This window comes from Anopheles aquasalis, chromosome X (assembly GCF_943734665.1).
Source record: "Anopheles aquasalis chromosome X, idAnoAquaMG_Q_19, whole genome shotgun sequence".
In the NCBI taxonomy this organism is placed as follows: domain Eukaryota; kingdom Metazoa; phylum Arthropoda; class Insecta; order Diptera; family Culicidae; genus Anopheles; species Anopheles aquasalis.
In genome coordinates, this window is record NC_064876.1 from 5,644,170 (window position 1) to 5,665,070 (window position 20,901).

General features: G+C 52.8%; 2 protein-coding genes across 4 annotated transcripts in view; one reads left to right on the forward strand and one right to left on the reverse strand.

The window, feature by feature from the left end:
* LOC126581468 (uncharacterized) overlaps positions 1–491 on the reverse strand; it is a 788-nt gene extending 297 nt beyond the window's left edge. Inside the window, exons 1-2 of the mRNA XM_050245185.1 lie at positions 332–491; positions 1–250 (exon numbers count right to left, since the gene is read on the reverse strand). The exon at positions 1–250 is cut by the window's left edge and continues 297 nt beyond it. Of these exons, the coding sequence (XP_050101142.1) occupies positions 1–250; positions 332–403 (322 nt within the window). The 5' untranslated portion in view covers positions 404–491. The remainder of the gene's footprint in view (positions 251–331) is intronic.
* Positions 492–1,301: 810 nt separating this feature from the next.
* Positions 1,302–2,193, forward strand: LOC126569258 (uncharacterized). 3 transcript variants are annotated; one of them, XM_050226431.1, is made up of 2 exons: positions 1,302–1,563; positions 1,656–2,193. In XM_050226431.1, the coding sequence occupies exons 1-2, from the start codon at positions 1,498–1,500 to the stop codon at positions 1,947–1,949; spliced, it is 360 nt and encodes a 119-aa protein (XP_050082388.1). In that variant the 5' UTR covers positions 1,302–1,497; the 3' UTR covers positions 1,950–2,193. The 3 variants fall into 3 exon arrangements, with proteins under 3 accessions (XP_050082388.1, XP_050082221.1, XP_050082306.1); XM_050226264.1 differs by having other exon boundaries at positions 1,303–1,563; positions 1,650–2,193; XM_050226349.1 differs by having other exon boundaries at positions 1,304–1,563; positions 1,653–2,193.
* Positions 2,194–20,901: the final 18,708 nt, after the last annotated feature.

A 20,901-nucleotide genomic window follows, 5' to 3' on the forward strand; every position in this document is an offset into this window, starting at 1 on the left:
GATACTCGCGCTGCAATCCGGTCGCCCACAGCAGTTCGGCGCACCCGTCCAGGTCGGCCTGGCACCGGACATACAGCTCCAACACCAGCGGCTGATACTCGGCCGCCGTGTCGGCCGGGAAGGCCCGCCCAATCGCTGACTTAAGGGCCTCGTTGTTCCGCTCGACCAGGCGCTGTTCCGGCGAGAGGACGGGTTCGCTCGCTTGCCCCGCCGGCTTCCAGCGTCCAGATCCTGGTGCTGCCGCGGCCGGCTTGGGTAACGGGAAGACGGAGACGAGAATGAACCGTGCCCACCACCACCACCACCCCGTTCGTGGCCGAGTGCTACTTACCGCCTGTTGGCCCAGTGCCAGCAGGGCCAGGCTGCCCAAGACCACCAACAAGACAACCGGCATGAACTTCATTCTGCTGTTCGGATCGGTTGTTGTGCTGGGCGTCAATGGGGCGTACCGAAGTGGAATAACAACCGTCCTTCCCGGCCGGGTTCCTATTATAGCGCGCCGTGAGGAAGGCAGACACACGGAGGGCTTTCCGATGTCCGCTACCGCTAAGCTCACCGGGATTAGGTGCCACGTTTGATGTTCTGATCCATCTCTCCGGGGTATCCGGGCCCCACCCCGCCGGGGGTGGCTCTGCCACATACCACCACCACCACCAGCACTCCACCTGTTGTTGTTGTTATTGTTTGGTATGGCACACCTTCCACGAAGAGGATAAGCAAACGTCTTCCTGGCGTTTGGCGTCCGGGACACCAATTATCCAGCCCATTTTCAATTGGATTCGACCTGGTGGCTGTGGTCGGGAACAAAGGCTCGGTGCGATGCGACTGCTCCGTACGCATCACCACCACCATCACCATCACCATCATCATCATCATCATCATCATCACCGCTGTCATCCGTTGGTGTACGGTGCAGCGAAAAGTTTAAATTATGACGATAATTAATAGATGAAGATAAGAGTTCGCGCCAGGCAACTGGGCCGCTGCCGACCGGTCGACGTGTCTTTGCTGTGGCGGCGGTGGATAGTGTGCTTGGGAGGGGGGGAACCAGTTTTCTATTTCCGCGCTCCTATCGCCCACGGTTGCCCCACGTTTAGTTAAGGCGGCATCCGCGTCGCCATCGCGATAAGCCAGATAGTAGCCAGGGTGTACTAGTAGTGCCATGCCATCACACTTCTTCCTCGCGCTTGAGAGAAAGAGAAAGAAAGAGAGAGAGAGAGAGAGTGAAAGAAGGCAGCTCAAGGGGTGCGCAGCCCAAGTTCCGGACTTGAAGATTCGCAGAATTTAATTAAGTTTTTTCCCCATTTCTCGGTGCACTAGCAGCGCGAGCACACGGTCCCGATCGGAGCAGAGCAGAACGGACCACGACTGACGCCGACGACGCGAGCGCGGATAGCTTTCACCAACTCATCCCTCATTCTTCTCACGCGAAGAGACACGAACGGCAGAAACGGCTACGGCAACGGAACGCCCCGCCTCTTGGACTCGGAGTCGAGAATGTCGCTGAAGTGGATCGTTCCGGTGGTGGTAGTGCTGGCCGCCGCCGCTTGGTCGATGGGCGAGGTATTTGTAGTTGGGTAGCCCCAGACGGCCTGACCGCGTTTTAACTCCGGGTTTTTTTTTCTTCCCCGTTTTACGGTTGTTCCCAGCAGCAGACCCAGCCACAAGGCCCGGCGGATGAGGTGCAGCTGCAGGCCGGTGGCAATCTGGCTGACCAGCACAAAGCGTTGGTACTGCATGTGCTGGAGCAGCGTGCTGCCAGCGTACCGGCCGAGAACGCGGACACGGTGGCCGCAATCCTGGGTGAATCGGAACATCAGTTGGAGGCGTGTGCGGCGGCCCTCGCCGTCCACCAGCAGGTCTGGCAGTACAAGGTGTGCACCTCAGCCGTCCAGCGCCAGGGGATGGCCGCCCTGAACGCGCTCCAGGCGACGGCCGGTGCCGTCTGAGGACGTCCGAAGTTGCTCGCCGAACTCCGACTCGACTCCGATTACTGTCAAGCGCTCAGTGGTGCCCCCCTCTCCCGGTGGTAACCCAGTCGTTGGAAGTGTATCTGCTGCGGTGGACGATAGATGCATAAGGCGCCCTCACCCAGGCGGTTGAGATAGGGGGCAGTGATGATGTCAAGGAGCGAATCGCGGGAGGTTAAAATGAAAATTAAATCGGACACAACTATCTCGGCTTTCACCACTATCACCGCTTTCTCTTTCTCTCTCTCTCGAACACACATACATACGCATATACAGGGAGGCTTGTGCCCGAGAAGAAGACACAGAAGAAGAAAACGAGGAGATGAAACAGGATAACAATGGAACAGAGGGGCATCAGGCTCAGCTCATTGCAGTAGGGTTCGGATCGGAGTCGGAAGTCGGAGCTGGGAATGTTAGAGCATCCGCTCTCCCTTTTCGCCTCCCACTTGGGTCTGCTCCCCTTCCTTCATCACCGACTATGAGCGCCAAAACGCGGCACATTGAAAGCGCTCTGCTCGGCTGCAAACGTATTCGCCATTCTGCACCATCCCAATACTTCTCCCTACCCCCGTTACCACCTCCTCTCACTCTCTCAGGACGTTATCGTCTTTGTTATCGTTGTTCGTAGGTTTCGTGCTGCTGCTTCGGTTCAAGAAAACACTTTCAGCGCTGCTTCATTCGCTGGCCCGGTCCAGGTCGTCCGTCCATTCAATACCACCACCACCACCACCATCAGCACCCCTCGTGCTACTCCCACCAATACTACCTCTTCCGTGCGCCGGACACTAAAGCTAGCGACTAGAGTGTATATGTGGGCATCAAATCGAAGCGCCACGCCGCGTCTATCCTTCCATCTATCGCCCTTCAACAATCTCTACAATTTTCACTGTTCTTGCCTGACTTTTCCGCTCCTACCGAATACCCCGAGGTATTTTGCAGCGTCCCGTCCCGTTCCACACCCACGCATTCCCCCTTCCCTCCCGCCCCCGGAATCGAACAGAGAAAGAAACAAATCCCGGCAGCGCAACTTTGACAGTTGGCCGGAAAATATTTCCTTCGCCGACATATTTCTCTATTATTTTCGCCTTTTGCGTTCATAATTTCCCACACAATTCCGCCCGCCGTGCCGTGCCGTGCCGTGCCGGCCGGTCGGCCCCACCTGGCCCCCATTCTAACCCTCTTCCCATCCGCTGCCCCCCCCCCCCCCCCCCTGGCGCTTCTCATGGCCGGAGTTGCGTCGGCTCGCTCTTTCGGGCCACTGGGTGGCAGTGGCCGGCGCCAATCACTCGCCCTTGCCACCATTTATGTACCAGGGGTTGGTAGGGGTTGATGGGGGAGGGGAGGCAGAGGAAGTTTGTTGTGTTGAAAAAGGGTCCTTTCCACACAAACACACACACATACACGCCAGCGAGCGAGTGGTCGCGCCTAGCAGCACACCAGCAACCAGGATGGATGGATGGACGGACGGGAGGCTCGGCGTGCTGCTCAACTGGTGGTGTCCGGTTCGGTTGGCACGTTCTGCCTGAAATGGTTCCCTGCCCTGCACCTCTACCCTCCCAACGTCGACCACAGTGCTCGTGCAGCATAAATGGCAGTACGCGCCGAGGTTCTTTCAAGTTTTATTTATTGCGCTAAGGTCGTCACCGTCACCGTCGTCATCTCGAGGGTGGTTTTTGTGCACCCACCCTCTCCACCGATCTCCCCTCCCACGGACCCGACACAATTCGAGCCACCCTTTCAGCCAGCCAGCGCACCATTCGCCTTGGCCCTGCTGGTGCTGGCTGGCTGACTGGTCATTGCACTGTAGCTCCTTCGCCGCTCTGTAGCTATTGTTACCAGGGACCCAGTCGGTCTAGGGCGGCCCCGGGACGGAAATGTTAATATCAAACCCACCCCCAACTTCTCATCCCCGCATCCACCACCGTTCCTATTCATTTCCGTTCTTACTCGACTCATTGTTGGCGCGCGTGTAGCAGAGCGCGAGTCAAGGTGTGATCAAATATTTGTCTCCCTTTTCGCCCCGGTGCCCACCCAGGGGTGGACCGGGGCGAGATTGCACCCACTTTCCCCCCCAAGTAAACACACGCGCCCTTCCTCTCGCAGCTCGCAGCGTCAGCGGCATGGGCGCGCGGTCTGTGCGCTAGCTGCGCCACCTTGCGTTAATGCAAACACACGAGCCCCCCCGTCCCCTCCCCTCCCCGACCACCCCTTGTACCTTGTGCTCACAGGCGAAACCTCCTAGACCCTTTTCTTGGTTATTTTTCCTTTTTCGGCAGATCCTCAGCAGCCTCACGCGGATTCGGACTTTCCCGGTTCCCGGATTCCAAGGCGCACCGGGATCGAGATGGTGCTCGCTCAGCCATCTAGACCGGAGATTGACAACCCTTCTGGCCTGCAGCCCCGTTGCGTTCAACCTTTTTCCTCCCGGGGGGCGGGTGGTGACACATTGCCCACATTAGCTGCACGCGCACTCGATCATACGCCGCTATCGTTCATCCACGGTGGCCCATGCCATTACTCGTGTACCCGATTACGGCTATTTATTGTCGCCCGCACCGCACTGACGGGCGTTGACAACAACAAACCGAGCGCTGGAGTGGTGCTAGGGCGTGGTTGTTTTATAGGTAGAGGTAGTCTATTCGTTTACTGGAGCCGAGACCGTTTAATGCCGCTGCCATATTATTACAGGGTGGACCATAAAAAAAAATTTAGAAAATCCTTTATCGAAGCTTCAAGCCTTTTTTTGTAGGTTTTCTACTGTTTTAAAAATTTTGAAATTGCCTCTATATTTCATTGTTCATCAAAAACAAACAAAATTAGTGGATTTGTCGGCATGTTTTCTCAATTAATTTCTCCAGGTGGTTACGAATCGAAGAACACCCTCGGTAACATAGGTGTCCAACATAGAAGTCCAGCCGTATGGTGTGACGATTCACAGGTCTTAGGCCGAACAAATGCCCATATTGCCCAACAGATTTAATCCAGGACCGCTTGGAGGGTATTAGTTTTTCGATCAAAAATTCATGTTCTCCTTCAGCCATGTTTGAGTCCGCTTAGACGTATGGCCATCCATGTTGTGAAACTCAACATTTTCTGATGTATTGAAGTTTGTTTTACTTCATGGTAAAGCGTATTCCTTAGAAAAATTGATATACACATCAATATTCATTTTAATATGACGATAACCGGTTTCTTCTTCTTCAAAACTGATAACAAATGTGTCGATCGCTCATGTCAAAGATGTTTTATCCATTCAGCTATTAAATTACGCTTCACCCTAGCACTAGAGGTTGCTTTTAGGTCATATTTGGGCAAACGATGCATGGCGGATCTTGAGATATTCGTCTCTTTTGCAAGCTTTCGTATGGATCGCACTGGATTTGGCTAATTTTTGCTCTGACCGATCTTACCACTTTTTCAGTGCGCTCAGATCGTTGCCGACCACTACCGTGTTTCCTAGGCCTTGGCCCTTCATGAATAGAACGTTTAATCCTGTAAACAATGCCAAGATTGCGTCCGAGAACCGCTATTATTTCTATGAGATTTTTCGTGGGCGCGAAGCAAACTCGACACCTGTAGCCTTTGAATACATTTTTCCGCACAGACATCTTTTGCACGAGTACTTTTTATACCAGGTGTATAACCTTAAAACTGCTGTTTGCTTGTTAGCGTACTTAAAGCAAACAAACATCAATGTAATGTCGTGGCCAGCGATTTCTCCGGACTTAAATTCGATGGAGAATGATTGGCGGATGCTAGTTAGTGATGTTTACGGGAACGGTAGGCAATTTGACACCACAGATCAGGTGGAAGTAGCTAATAAGAGTGCATGGCGATCCTTGCGCAATGCAACATTTTTCATGCTCGCTGTAAGCATGCCATCCCGCATTTCATGGCAATTAATAGTAAAGGAGGAGTTACTGATTATAAATAAAATAACATTGATAGCCTAATGAATTGTTTTCCATCTTAATGTAATTTTTTTGTAGGGTGAGGCTATCATTATGAAACACTTCGTTTTTGGATTTTTGGTTCCCAAATCCACAATTTTTTATATTTTTTCAAAATTCAAACGGCATACGTCTTTTAACGATAAAAGGAACATTTACAGTATTTTTAATTATTTTTGGGGAGGTTTATTCGAGCGCGAAATCGAAAAAACAGGGTGAGGCTATCATTATGAAACATAGTGTACTGTTTTTTGTGTTTATTCGACACTTATTTACATAAATCAGTGCACATCATAAGTCCTACACTACAACATATATTGCTACACTACAACATATATTTTTCCTTGAGTAACCATGTCTAGTTTTGTGCTAGAAAAAGAGCTTTCGCGGGAAGCTCCATTTTTGTCCTTTAGTTTTGAAAAATCAGCGATCAAATCACATAAAATGCTTGTAGGGACCTTTGGTGACAATGTGGTATTGGAAATCGTTAATAGATACCAGCCAACCATCATTTTCTACTGCAAGACCAAATCGCTCTGAACACAAGACAATGCTGTGCGTTTGGTTAGTTCAGATGGGTGTCGTCTATTATGAGCTGTTCTACCCTTGTGAAACTGTTAGAGCACCAGCCAATAATCAAAATACAACGTGCTTTGCATGAAACAAAGCCGATTTATGATCAAATACATGAGAGGTTGAGATTCCTGCACGACAACGCCCCATCGCATTCATCAAAAATGGTCCATAATTATTTGAATTTAATAAACTGTGCGGTTCTACTTCCACCCGCTAATTAACTGTACCTGGGCCATTCCAAATATTACCACGTTTCGACGATCGGTCATGCGCTGGCCGAGCAGCACTTCGATTTGTATGAAGTTGTCGGAAAATGGCATGACGGCATGGTTTGTGTCCCTAAATGGACAATTCTCTTCGCATGGTAGACACAAATTGCCCAAAAAGATAGAAAAAATGTACAGCTAGCAAGGAAAACTTACTTAGATTAATAAATTTTTTGGTTTTCTATTTTTTTGAACTGTGTTTTTATCGACAAAAAAAACAGCAGTTTTAAGGTTTAAAACACCTGGTACATCATTTGATAGATAGGAGTTCACCAATACCCCATAATGCCATACTGGTGTTGAAAACAAAATTCAAAACAGAGCAATGAAAACATTCTCATTTTTTTATGGTACACCCTGTAGCATCTGCTTGCACCACAAGAACCTCGGTCGGTCAACTGGCAACAAATGGACTAACTATCTACATGGACACATGGTAGGTCTCACCTGATTGGCCTACGAATCTGTGCTAGTGACAGTTTGCAGGAGCTACACTGTTGGAGCCGTTCCGTTAGTTCGCTTTGAAGTTGGCCCCCGAAATGTGATGTCACGCCCCCGGGATAATTCGATTAATTTCAGGATTGAGTGTGAGTTAGTAGTTCAGCGAAACTAAAGTACACCCCGCAAAAGCCACCTCCTCCCAATGTGTTCCAACGTTATATCGTCCGCCAAAGGAAGGAATCCGGAAGTGACCTCTGTGTGACCAACCATTTGCCCAGTCCTTCTTCCCCTCTCTCTCTCTCTCTCTCTCTCTCTCTCTCTCTCTCCTTTCTTCCTTTCAACCCCTCTGTCTTTTTTTCTGCCTCTCTGTGGGAGCATTTCCAGTTGAGTGAGACATTTGTCACACAGATTACACAGGGGTGCGAGTTCCACCGACTTCAGGGCGGTCGGCGGTGTGCGTGGCAATACTTGCTCTCTCTCTCTCTCTCGCCTACCTCAGCCCTAGCGTCCTCCCCACTGCGGGAGTGCTTCCGGTAAAGTGCACGTGGCCCGTGGCGCTCCACAAAACCCGGATGCGGTGGATGGCCGCCCTCGCTCACCATGTCTTAACTCTGGCCGTTGACGTAAGCACATTCGCGGCAGCACTCCAGTGCCCGGTGCCGGAAAAGGAATTTCGTAAAAGGAAGCACCACCATCAACGGCACGCTGGCACGCCTGTTCTTTTCTTCTTTTTTTTGTTGGCTTTGATATTATTTTTATTATTTCGTGTGTGTGTGTGTGTGTGTTTGTACTTTTGGACACACGCGTGATGGTAAGAGTGATGCGATCGTCTGCGACTTTTAAGAGGAAGGAGGAGAGGCTGCCTGGTTCTATCCATGGTTTGTCCGACCACCGCTCGAGCGCCCGGGTCCATCATCCTTTTTTTCCCTTTTTCTTCTTTCCTTCCTTCCCCTTTCTTCTTCTTCTTCTTCTTCTTTGTTTTCTTTCGCGCCAGCGGAGCAGGCACGCGCTCGGTTCGCGCGCGGAATAGCGTGGAATGTTTTCGGGGAATTATCTGAAATTTGCACGCTCCGGCGCACCTGAATGGGCGCCTGGTTTCCCAGCATCCGCCCGCTCACCCAGCCCGCCTATTCGCCTATTCCTTACCCCGGCGCGTCCTTCTTTCTTTGTTGTGCCCCCGGTAACTGGACAGCAGCACCCGGAGCGGAGGTGACCGGGGGCGATGGTGTGGCTGGGTCGCGGTATTTATTGCTTTTTATTTATACCCGCTCCGGTGCCAGCTGGAGGACGCAACGTTTTTGCTTTCGTCGTCGTCTTTGTTGTCGGATGTGGTTGTTGTTGTTGTTGTTATTGCTGTGCCAAGGCTGCCAGGCCAGGGAGGCCTCGCCAAGTTCCTTCTTGGAGGTTGCGGCGATGCGAAGGCTGCTGACGGTGCTCGAATGACAGCGGTAAAGTTAGGTTATGCGTGGCGCTGCTTGCTGCTCGTTTCCTGCTGGCTAAAGGGGTTTGTGCGCGCTCCTGGAAGGGAAGGGGGGGGGGGAGGTATGTTCGTGTGCCATACGCGCATCTTCTTCGGTAAAATAAAATAAGAGTAAAAAATAAAAAAAAACTTCACTCTAAAAGCAATGGCTTCCGTTTACTGCAGTTTCGTGTCGTGAAGACGGACGGCCGTTGGACTTCCATTTGCAGGTTCCCAAATATTTGGTAGGCTCGCGCTCGCCCCGTGGCGCCAACATTTGCCAACAGTCGGTACCACCATAAGCACCGGGCCACCGGTAATCGTCTGAGAGTGCACGAGTGTCTGGCGCGTGCAACTATCGCGTCTGCCAAAAGCCCATTAGCTCCCGTTCGGCAGCCGACGCGGCCTAATAAAGGGTCGAACACAAACAGCCCCTCGCCGGTCTGGCGTCTGCCCCTCCCACCATTCGACACGCAAACGCCCCCTTGAAGACGACGGTACACCTAAGTAGATAATCAAAATAATCATAATAATGACAACAAAGCAAACATCAGGCTCATCATCATCATCAGCATCATTATCAGTGCAAGGCGGGAGAGTGAGACGGTACCAAGAAAGAGATGAAGCACTCTGGGAGGAAAAGGGGAGGGGGGGGGGCGCGTATGGGGAAGATCGATGGAATGGCCGTTCGCAGGCTCACGACCTCGGGAATAAATAATTCCAAGGATTATGATGATGGTTTTCTTAGCCATCACCCTCTCTCTCTCTCTCTCTCTCTTGCTCTCGCTCTTCCTTTTCCTCTTCATCTTCCTCGACCCCCTCCAACCCCTCCGTTCGCGATGTAGCTGCTAATGATGAGCTATCGTCAGGCTGGCGCGCCATCGCGTATCCATCAGCGTAAAACGGCTGCAAAATGGAGCCCGCACCATTAAATCCGAGCAAAGCAAGGCACGGCACCACTGTACTGGTGGTGAGTGGTTGGTGGGTAGGAACCACCCCTTAGGGGGCATTGTGTTGCATCCGACCCGAACACGCCACGCCACGCCACTCCCTGCGGCCCGTTGGTGGTGAGGGTTTGCCAAGGCAAACCACTTCAAGGCACTTCGATGTGTCGCGTATTTTTCTGCGCCAGAGAGTGTGAGAGGGGAGAGAGAGAGAGAGAGAAAAAAAAGAGAAAGAAAGAAACAACTACCATCAGAACAATTGTTTCGCAATCAGTCACTTATCAACCCTCACGCCCCCCCCCCTTATCATCCCGCAAACGCAAGCCACCGATCCGTTTCCGTTGGCACACCATTCGCACACACATGCACGCAAAACGGGACACATACGGACATACACCGCTTTCATCCCCCATGGAGGTTGGTTGCTCCATCAAAAAAAAAAAAACAAAAAAAAATCCAGAAAAAAAAACAGAAAAATCCTAATGGCCCGAGTGGCATAAAGTGCGTCGGATTTATTGTCACTCACACCCCCCTCCCCCCCTCTGCACCCCGCGCCAGTAGCCCACACCACCACCCCCCCACCCTCGCCACCCTAAAAAGAGGCGTGCTCGGCATACCTGAACGACAATAAGTGCAACAATAAAAACCGGGCACCGGGGTAACAGGGAGGGCACCGTGGGGGGGGGGGGGGGGGCCTAAGCAGCTGGGCACACCTGTCGAAACCGAACCGAACCGAAAGTCGGGCCCCGCTGTCGCTTGAAGGGCGTGAAATCGGAGGGGCGGAAATTGACCCCGAGATTTATGAGCCCACGACGTGAGACTACCTTGCCAACTCGCCCAGGGATAGTCATCATCATGGAAGGCCACCCTCGCACCCCCTCCCCCCCCCAACTCATATTTAATCCCCGTGATCGTGTTCAGTCATTTGTTTCTTTTGTTTTGCTTTTGTTTTACTTTTTAACTCCTTTACTGGCATGGAGGCATGGCAAGGGCAAGGGAGGGCTCAGAGCTAATTTTCAACCCCTTTGGCCCAAGCCCAGCCACCCCTCCCCGGGCGGCGAAAATGGGCGAGACATGGTGATTCCGGCCCGGGGGGCCCCATTAAATGGAGCAGTGTGCCCGGCAGTTGCGTTTTCACTGCAACACATTTATCTTGCCAAGCTTTCCAAACGCTCCCGCTCCATCCCCTCACTTCTCATCCTAATCGCTTGGCACGATTACAAGATTCGGGCTCACCCGGGCTACTTCATTTTCTTCTGTTGTTCCAGCCCAGCCCACCTTAGCTTGTTACTTTTCGGTGGCTTGCGCAAGCAACAAAGCAAGTGGAAGGCGGTGATGAGGGTGTGAGTGCGAACGTTCTCCTTCCGAGAAGCCGGAACACAAGCCACCCCGGGGAACGGCCGGGGAGGGATTGTTTTTTATGATCTAAAACAATTTTTCGACTGCGAGCCGAGGGGGCAGGTGCGCGTCTTCGTTACTTTCTACCCTACACCCCCCCCCCCCCTTTTAGGCCACCCTTTCACTCACTTGAAAAGCGGAAAGGGGCCGCATCCCATCCACCCAGTGGTACGTGCGTACCAACCAACCTGGATCCTGGATGTAGAATAAAAAAAAGGGGGTGGGAAAAAGGGGTGGAAAAAGGAGATGGATGGCATTGGCTTCACACGGAAGAGAAAAAAAAAGGGTTGAAGAAGTTGATTGAATTGACGGGGAACGTGGCGTGGCGCGAACGAGAACGGGATTGAGGGGTGAAGGATGCCCGGGTGTGGCACATTAACGTCACCCACCCCTTCCCTGCTCTCCCTTTCCGAGGGGTTGTTTGTTTCTTATTGCTGGCGCCGGCATTTGGGCGAAAATATTGCGGACAAAATGGCTAACGGGCCAGTTAATGACCGGCCGTATGCTGGACGGCGACGATGAAATGGAGGGGGTGCTGTTTGGGGTTTAAAAAAAAAAGAACACCCCCAGGGGGAAGGGGCGAGAGTGCTTAAAGGGTGGAAGGGAAGAGAGGATTACTTTCATGATTCGATTTACTCTCAATAGACTCTGCTAGACACAGAGCCAGAGAGAGAGATAGAACCGTTTAGCGTTAGCGTCTTCTGAAGGGTGGGATTAAAGGGTAGCTCTGTCAGGGCAACCCTCTTCGTCTCTTCGCCTAGCTCCCCCCCCTCCCGGTACGGTGGATTGTTCACTGCCGCCGGTGATGGCCCGTCACGATCAGAAACGTAAGTTAGAGACCTTTCTTTCGGTCTCTCCCGCCCTCCCGCTGCATCATCATCAAGGACACCATCATCATCATCATCATCTTCATCCCTTAGTGCCTGCGGCTCAAGCTTAGTCCCAAAGGGGAAGGGAATGTGTCGCCTATGTTAGCAGCGAGCGGTGTGGGGGTGGACAGAATGCAAAATGATGAGCCCCCCCCCCCCCCCAAACATTCAATCCCCTGGAACAACCCGTACGAGGGTTGTTAATGCTCATGCTATAGTGTCGCCGCACCGCGCCTGTATGTTTCCCGATGTGCCCTGGGCAGGGATTGCATGGACGGACGTGCTTACCGACACCGGGCACGTATTGTATTAACCCCCCGAAAAGTGGGCAGCTGGTCGGATGGACCGTTGCCGATGACAGGATATGCAGGATTGCCCAGGATTTGCCGATGGTGCGGCTGTCATCTTCTGATGATGATGATGATGAGACTGTGGCGCTGTGAAGCCAGATGGAGTGCTCATTAGCTGCTTCTACTCCACTCTAGTCCCACATATACATATACACACTCACATACCCACAATTGATTGCCATCCCCGGCGTCTTTCCCTTGTCAGCAATTAAAATGTCGAACGCTTCGAAGAACCATCATCAAGATGGTCCCATAATTGATGAGCCATTCGCCAAAACAGGCCATGTGGCCGGGTGTGGCAAGGTCAGATCACAGAACCACGCAAGTGGCACAAGCTTATCTCTCGTGTTTCGAAGCCCGTGTGTATCAAGGTGTGTGGGGGGAGTGAGGTGAGCTCCATTAAAAAGAAATTTATGAGCTAACCACGGTGCGGTGCAGTTGCATCACGTAGCCGTTTGAGCCGTACATACACGCGTACAAGGCGACGGTCCGAGTGTTTCTAGTTGGATCATAAATTGCGAGAGTAAAAGGCGGAACCCGGTGTGTCGTGTGGTTGTTCTCAAGGATCTCTACACACTAAAGGCCCACTCTCTGGTGGGCCACCCGCCTAAGCTTCTGCTCCGTTTTCCAATAGATTTACGAACTACATCAATCGTGCCAACCTCACATACATGCACGGCACGACATACGTTATTGCACGTCGGGACATGGCGACAATGTTAACGGCACCGAACCGTCGTCTACGCCTACGGGCGGTGTATGTGGTGCTGAGGGGGATTGCGTGCTATCTAGGGTGAGGTTTAGCTGATTGGAATGCTGCATTTGCACTCGAGCTCGTCGTCGACAAGGATGTTTGCCGTAGATGGCTGGATAACACTAATTACGGCGCTGACTGATGAGCGATGTCCTTGATGTGCTCGCTTCCTGTAACACCGGAAGGGTTTACCCACGGGACGGGCCAGACATCATCGATCGCCAGAACCGGTTGGCCATGTCACAGTGATCGAAGGGTGGGAGCAAAAAAAAAAAAAGAAAATAAAAAAAAGGGAAACCAACGCACCACAATTCGGCACCAACAGCAGCACAACTTGTAGCACATTCCTCATTGTTGTTGCTAGCACAAAGGGCGCGCGTGTGTGCGGAATGTAAAAGCACAAAGAACCGCCCTTGCCTCACCCCCAACCCCTAACCACACAAGCATCGCAGCATGGCAGCAGACCGAGAGAGAGAGAGAGAGAGAGAGAGAGAGCTGGCTGGCAATGTATCGCGGCTACATTTCACTCATCCATGGAGCGTTTTCATGTGCTGCATAACAAATACACGGTTTGCCAATATGGACCGGCCCCGTTCAACCCCCATTGGCGGGTGGGTAAAACAATCAAACACCACCAACAACCACTCCCCCACCCCCCACCCCGGGGCACATTCGCCTAGTTCGAAAGGTTGGATGGTAATGGAGCTGACCATTCGCCCCTCAACGCTCCCCCTCGCTCACCCTTTCGGTCCCTCGTTTCACCGGGCGCCTCCATCGGGGCAGGGACCATGCGCCCCCATCGAGCGGTGGCGCCGTCGGTCGGCCTCTTTTTATCGCTCTTCATCATTATAAATCTAAAATTGAACATGTAAATAGGAAAACCCAACCCTGCCCCAACCCCACTCACTCACGCTCCTTCCCTCCCTATCCCCTTCTGCCCCCCCACCCCCCACCCTTTCGACCATCAGGCGCTAATCGATTCGTGCGAACCGTACTTTCCCGGCCCACCACGGCCCCGGGTGCGTGCACGTGCGAGGGTGTGTGATTGTCCAATCATGGCGGTTGCAATTGGAAAAGAAAAATCCACGCCGGCCTAATTTATGCCAACACATGAATGTCTAAGCGTGCCGGGATTTGCATGCACCAGCTCGCACGCCCGCCCGATCGCCCGCTCGACGTGCTTTAGGGATGCTGGGATCGGGACGGGGCGGGGGGGTTGTTTGAGGTGCTGATGAAGGGAGGAAATTAGTTCCCCTATTGCTGTCACCTTTTTTTTAAAAAAAATCTCCCTCTCTTTCGCTCTCGCGCTCGCTCTCCTTTCCCTGCGTATGCATAATCAATCGATCGAGGTAATAAGCGCGCGCGAGAAAGGCCCGAAAGGACGAAAAACACACATTTAAAAACACATAGAAAAAGGTGCCACACGCGTACTTCTCCCCTAAACTCACACCCCCAGTCTCCATCCCCTCTCAGCAGGACTAGCAGCAACAGCAGCAGCAACAGCAGCAGCAACACCAACTATGCACAACAGGTGCGCGCGTAACACACTCCATGGCAGGGGTGCAGGTGTTTGCTAACCCAATTTCGAGCGAACTGGACCCCAACCCCGAACAACCTACCCTTACACCCCGATAAATTGGGCATATCTAAACCAAGCACGCACACGCACACACACACACACACACACGAACAAACACTCGCAAATGATGTCGCGTGGGAAACCACTGCCCGTACCGCATCGCATAGCTTAGGCACCCTTTAGTCCGGCGAAAGGGCTTTATGTTGCCAACTCGGGCGCGCATCGCGAGAAAAAAGGATATCCTCCCCCCCCGGACCCCCCCCCCCGTTCCTTCTGTTGTTTGATTTCAATTCACGCCCGGGCACACCCGGGCACACCCCCTCCTCTCCACGGATGGTGTCACAACCCCCTCACCCCTTACACCCCCGTCTCGTCACGCTCGTCACTCCACGCAGGCCGCAACGCGGGTGTGAATGAACACGGGATGAACCGGGGGACCGGCGGGGGGTTTGGTTGGCATTCGAAAGCGAAATGAGATTGTTTTACTCAAACTCCCTCACTCCACCCCTCGCTCCCAAACGTTCAGCACCAGCACCAGGTGGGTGTGGCGGGAGGAGGTTTTAATTCGAATCCATGTCCATGTGGCGGCGCCGGCCGTGTAGTACTGTAGGTGAGGGGGGATCACTTGGGATCCCCCCCCCCCTTTTTTTTTTCTTCTGTTTTTTTTCTTCTACCCCCCCCCCCTCCCTTTCGGATGCTTCGTCTGCTTACGTTGTTTATCCTTTCTCCGGGTTTTTTGGGTTCGGTTTTGCTGTCACCGCGTCGCCTGTCGAGTCCGTGGTGTTGGTCTGAGGCAACCACACTCTCTTACTCGACGAAATATTTATCTCTGCCTCGCTCCCTCGCTAATGTTCTTTTCAGGTTTTTCTCAGATTCACGTTCTCCCCGTCCTCGTCTCTTCAGTCAACAGACACACACACCCACACACACACGCGCACTTGCTGCGACACAGCGCGGCAACCACGGTCGCTTCGCTATGGTGCTTGGCGAGCTGGCAGGGGATGGTGCACCCTCAGGGAAAATACCTGATTACTTATTCATTCAAATGAATTTTGATTCCGGCTTGTTTTTGCAATTACACACCGGGCACCGCGGGCCCTCCTCAAACTGGGTGCACTGTCGAGCTTCGCTGCTACAACTTGGACAGGGATGGGGGTGGAAAAACAAAAATAAAAAGCATTCGAGAGAGAGAGAGAGAGAGAGAAAGAAAGAGAGAACCAAACAGAAGAGAAAAAAATGGTTCACAACAGAAAACGCGTAGACAGTGGGCCCTACGATCTCTAGTGGAAGGGAAGGTTAGGAGGAGAGGGTGCAAGCAACCAACTGAAGAAATGCGCGGAGGGGTGGGGGATGCGGCGGGGCGGACAAAGAATGACGATTGAAAAGCCCGTGACACTCGGTATTGAGATTCTGGGCCCCGTTGGCTAAATCTCTCACCACTAGCGGGGGGTGGAAGGAAGGGCGCATTGATTTGCTTGTGCCCTCGCACCCTACCCCCCCCCCCCGGATCCTCCCCCTCGCCATTGCTAAGGTCTTTTGCGCGGTTTCCCAGCGCGCTCGCGGTTAACATTCGAGTTCGGTTTCACTGCCCCGTGGACGTTATTTAGTAGCTTTGTTTGCACCGCCGAGGGAGCCGGAGACGGGTGGACCCGGCTGGTGGTCGGTCGGTGGCCGAGAAAAGAAGCTTTTCTCGTGACGAGCTCAAAACAATGGGAGCCTGCGGGAAAGTGTGAGGAAGGAAGAAAATGTAAAAGATCGCGAGCGAGTAGACACACTGGCTGGCTGGCTGGCTGGCTGCTGGCCAATGAAGAAGGATTTTCCAGGGGGGGGGGGGGGGGTGCCCGAGTAAGGGAGGGTTCGCGTCTTTTATCAAAAGCAAAACAAAAAAAAAGAAAACGGAAACGGAAAAAGGAATGAGGAAAGCCCCCTTTTGACCGTGGCCCATGTTTCGATGGATTTGCGATTTTTTTTTTCTCTGGTGTTTTTGTTTTATCGCATCCCCTTCATCCCCTTCATCGTTGCTTTTTCATCCCGGCGCGGGCCCCTTCCTTCCCGTTGCTGCTTCTACACCGGGTTCGCGCCCAGGGACCGCCGTTCGTCAATTATTTGTTTTTCATTTCCCGTTGCACAATGTTTGCAGCGACACAAGCGACTGCCAGCGGGGGGTGGGGAGAAAGTGGGGCAATAAGAAGATTTGGTCTCCGAACCGAACGGTCGGCTGGCTGGCTGGCTGGCTGGGCAGCGCATTTGCTTTGCACAGTTTTAATCATTTGAAAATGAGTCAAAAGGGAACGGAACGGAACGGAACGAACGCACCATCTCCGCCTGTCTACCTGCCGGTCCAGTTCGGTTCGCAGCCATTTTCTTTGTTTTCCCGCTTTTAGCGCCTCTCTCTCTCGCGCTCTCACTCACTCTCTCTCTCTCTCTCACCCATAATAAGCTGCCACAGGTGTCACGTACCCTCTTTTGTGTGCGCGCGTGAGTGCTCGCAAAAGGGGGTGAATTTGTGGAACAACCCTACACCCCCTCCCCACAACGTCACTACACCAACCGAACCCTTCCAAAGTTGCTGTGTGGGGGGGGTACGGGTTGGGCAAATAATGAAGATGAATAAATTGAATTACATATTTATGGGGTTCGCCCGGCGCGTGGGGTTTATCCGCCATGTTTTAATGAGGCCTATCCGCAACGGGGTGGAACAGGGTGGCGTATATGGGGCGAGGGAGGAAAAGCGGCCACAAGGGGGAAGAAAGGGCGACAGTCGAGTCGCCACCAGCCGCATCCCTCAACCCTTCCCGATTAAGGGTGATCATCGAGTCCTGTTGGCATCCAACAGACCCAACCCCAAACCCACTCACTTACAAACCATCTCAACGACGTGTTTCTGCTGCAATTACTCCCCGGGGGTGGGTGGAGGTGCCCGGGGAGAAATCGGATAGCAAAAAGTAGGATTTCGAGGGCGCTGTGTGTGTTGGTGTGCTGTATCCTCTTAAAAACCATCGCTCGTTATCGTTGGCCACAGGGATGGAAGGTAAGGAACCCCTTTTTCAACCACCCTTCCCCGCGTGCCTTGCGAAGAACGGTTCCGTGTATCGAATCCGCCGTGATGGAAGGATGGATGCTTGCCCGTTTTTGTGGCCGTGGTCGCTGCAAAGTAATTTTACGTTCATCCCCCTTCCCAACCCACCTCCCCCGACATCTTCGAAAAAGGGGAAACTCAATCCGCGGTGGTGGCGGTGCGGCCACGGAATCGCTCGGATCATCCGCGATTAGCGCGAAAAAAGGGACGCTCGCCCCTGGTGCCACGTAACAAAAGGCGTCTATTCCGCACACTTCCGCACCCACCACCCCCCGCCCCCGCCCCCGCCGGTAACCGGAAACGCAATCGTCCGAGCAATCTTTGTGACAAAATTAAACTCGTCTCTTCCTGCAGCCGCCGCTGACTGCCTGCTTTTGGGGCACAAAACACATTATCTGCCACTATTGGTGAGGACGACGATGATGACCATGATGATGATGGCCTACGGACGACGATGACATGATGAGGCGCGCTCTGCCGACGGAACAACCGAAAATAATTGGATAATCGATTCTCAATTTCCTGGCCGACCCATTGTTGCTGCGATCCTTTCCACCTTCTCTTCGCTGGCTGGCTAGCTGTGTTGCAGTGTTGACGTTGTGTTCGTGCGCGCGTGCGTGTGGTTTTTGCGTTGGTTTAGCCAAACCCCCGCACTCCCCCCCCCCCCCCTTGGGTTTGCTGGAGCATTTGTCACCGATACCATCATCGGGAGAGGGTGCAAAGAGAGGAGAAACGTTTCGGTGGTTTGGCTGCCATTATCGATTTCCGCTTTCTTTCCGCTTTGCTGCTTACTGCTCGCTGCCACTGCCTGCGTGGTGTGGGGTTTTTTTTTTTTTTACTTTCGTTTCGACGTCACGGGGATGATTCTGGAGGGATGGGACCGGGCTCGGCCAGGATAAAGGAATAAAACGATCCGGAATTTGTTTCGCTCACCCGCCGCCCCCGTGTGCCTTCACCAGGTTTGCAGGGCCACGGGTCACAATAATAGGAACATCAACGAAAGCCCCTTCGCCCCCCACCCACTTCCATCCTACCGCTGTCCGTTTTCACCGTTTCCGGTTTTCCCTGGTTTCTGTTTTCTTTCGCTAGATTTGTGTCATTAAATCATCACATGCGAACCAAAGAGTCACTCCGCTTCCACTTAGGTGAGCATCGGTTCGTTCACCCCCCGGGGGGGGGGGGGGGGGGGGGGGGGGGAGGGGGGGTCCATTTGGATTCACCGTCATGCGGCTTCGCATTCGCAGTTCCAATTTTTCCAAGATTTTTCCGATACAAGTCGTGGAGGATCGGCCCGAAGCGGATCACCCTCTCGCGCGCCCCCCCCCCCCCCCCCCCCTGTATTGCACCCCTGCAGAGCTGGGCCGTTCTATCATTGGCCATTATCGTTAGCAGTGGGGAGTCCGATGATGACGATGGATCACCGTGAACCCGCACACAACACGCTCGCTTCCACTCGCCTCGCCTTCCATAGGGTACGAAAAGGGTGGAAGAGTAAAACAAAAGAGCACAAAAAGAACCGGAAGTAACCGGGTTTAGATGCTGGCGCTGGTAAAATGAAGCTGAAAAACATAACAAAACAAAATAAAACAGCAAAAAAAAAAGCCAGAGAAAGGGTTGGCGTCTTGCGTGTTCTCGGATGGGGGTGGATTGTGTAGGGAGGGTAGTTTGAAAGGGGAAGGCTTAACTTCTTTGTTTGTTTGTGCTGGTTGTCCGCGTGATGTCTGGCGGAAGCGAGGGATACTTGATGGTGAAGAGGGAGGGATGGGGGGATGAGGGGTTGGTGACTTACTCGATTCGTTTATCTCGTTAGGCAAAAGGGGCATGGCCGCTGTCTCTCGGTCACCCCATGCGCTTTCTTTTCTCCCTCTCTCTCTTTTTCTTTTTCTCTGTTTTCTTTCTTTTTTCCTCCGCTATCTTACTATCAGTTAGTGCTTTTGTCTCTTTGCCGATTCCTTATCGTGCCAATCGGACCTTAAACCCTCCGCAGGAACCATACAAACACACACTGTTTTTTCCCCGATTTTCCGACGAATTCATTCCTTCTGCTCCACCCGAATGGAACGGAAATTAAAACACAACGAGACAACCCAAGGATCGAAGTGAACCAAGCGCGCAAAAAAAAAAAAGGAAAAGAAAAGAGAAAGCCCACCAAGTTGGAGATGGTACAGCGGCTGAACAGCATCAAACAGAAGAACCACACCGCTTCCCTTTACCGCTTCCTGTGGCACTCCTAAGACCCAGAAAAAAAATGGGACTTGAAACTTATAGCGAAGGCAGCAAACGGTGAAGAGTGCCGGACCAAGTGCACGAAAATAAGACACCGTGCACCGTGGATCGGGCCAGAAGAAAACCGAAAAGGAAGCGGGGACGATCCCTCTAAGCACTTCATAAATTTTCCTCCGAAACACCGCACCCCTTTGCCCAACCCTTTTCCAGCGCATCGAGTGCATCGTGTGAAGAGCGAGCTGTTGACAACCCCCGAATGCCGATGGGCCATCGATTGGTTCGCTGATGACGCGATTTTAGCGCGAGTGCTTTCGCTTCCTCCCTTCCCCACCTTCCTCTCTCTCTCTCTCTTTCCGGCCCGCTAGGGAGCCGAGAGAACACTGAACGTGTGCTGTACGTTCCTTTTGCACAGCTGCTTAATTTACTCGCCTGAATCGCACCAAATGGCATCGCCGGCGGGGGGCTCGGTGGGTCTGTGCGCTCGCTCGCGAATAGTAATCACGGGCCACGGGCTACACGGTACGGCACGCGCGCTAAAAAAAAAAGAAAGAAAGAAAAGAACAAAAATAAAAAAAAAAACAAAAAAGGAAACGGTAAAACCTCGGAAAACAACGTCGTCGCACTCATAAGCACTCAGCACCGGCGCGCGCGCGCGCGCGCGCTCACTGCTCGTTCATTTCGATTTCGTCGCCGCGAGCGAGCGCCGGTTGGAAGCTTTCGACAGGCAAAAAAAAAAGCAAAAACACAAAAATGGAAAATGGAAAAAACATGAAACAGGATACTGGGCTGCCGTTGCTGCTGCTCCTGCTCCTGGTGGTGGTGGTGGTGGGGTATGTGGGGTAAAGGAAGTGAAAATAATATTTCTTTCACGTCCACCGCTGGCGGGCTCATTCGGGCGCTGGCACGGGGACAGCGGGAGAGGGGCCAACCTAGGGTCCAGCCTTCTGTCACCGTGTGTCGCTGGGGTGCATCCTTGTTTGGAGTTTTCTTTCAATTTTTTACCCCCTCCCCCCCGCCCGGCTCCCGCACATTTCTATTCG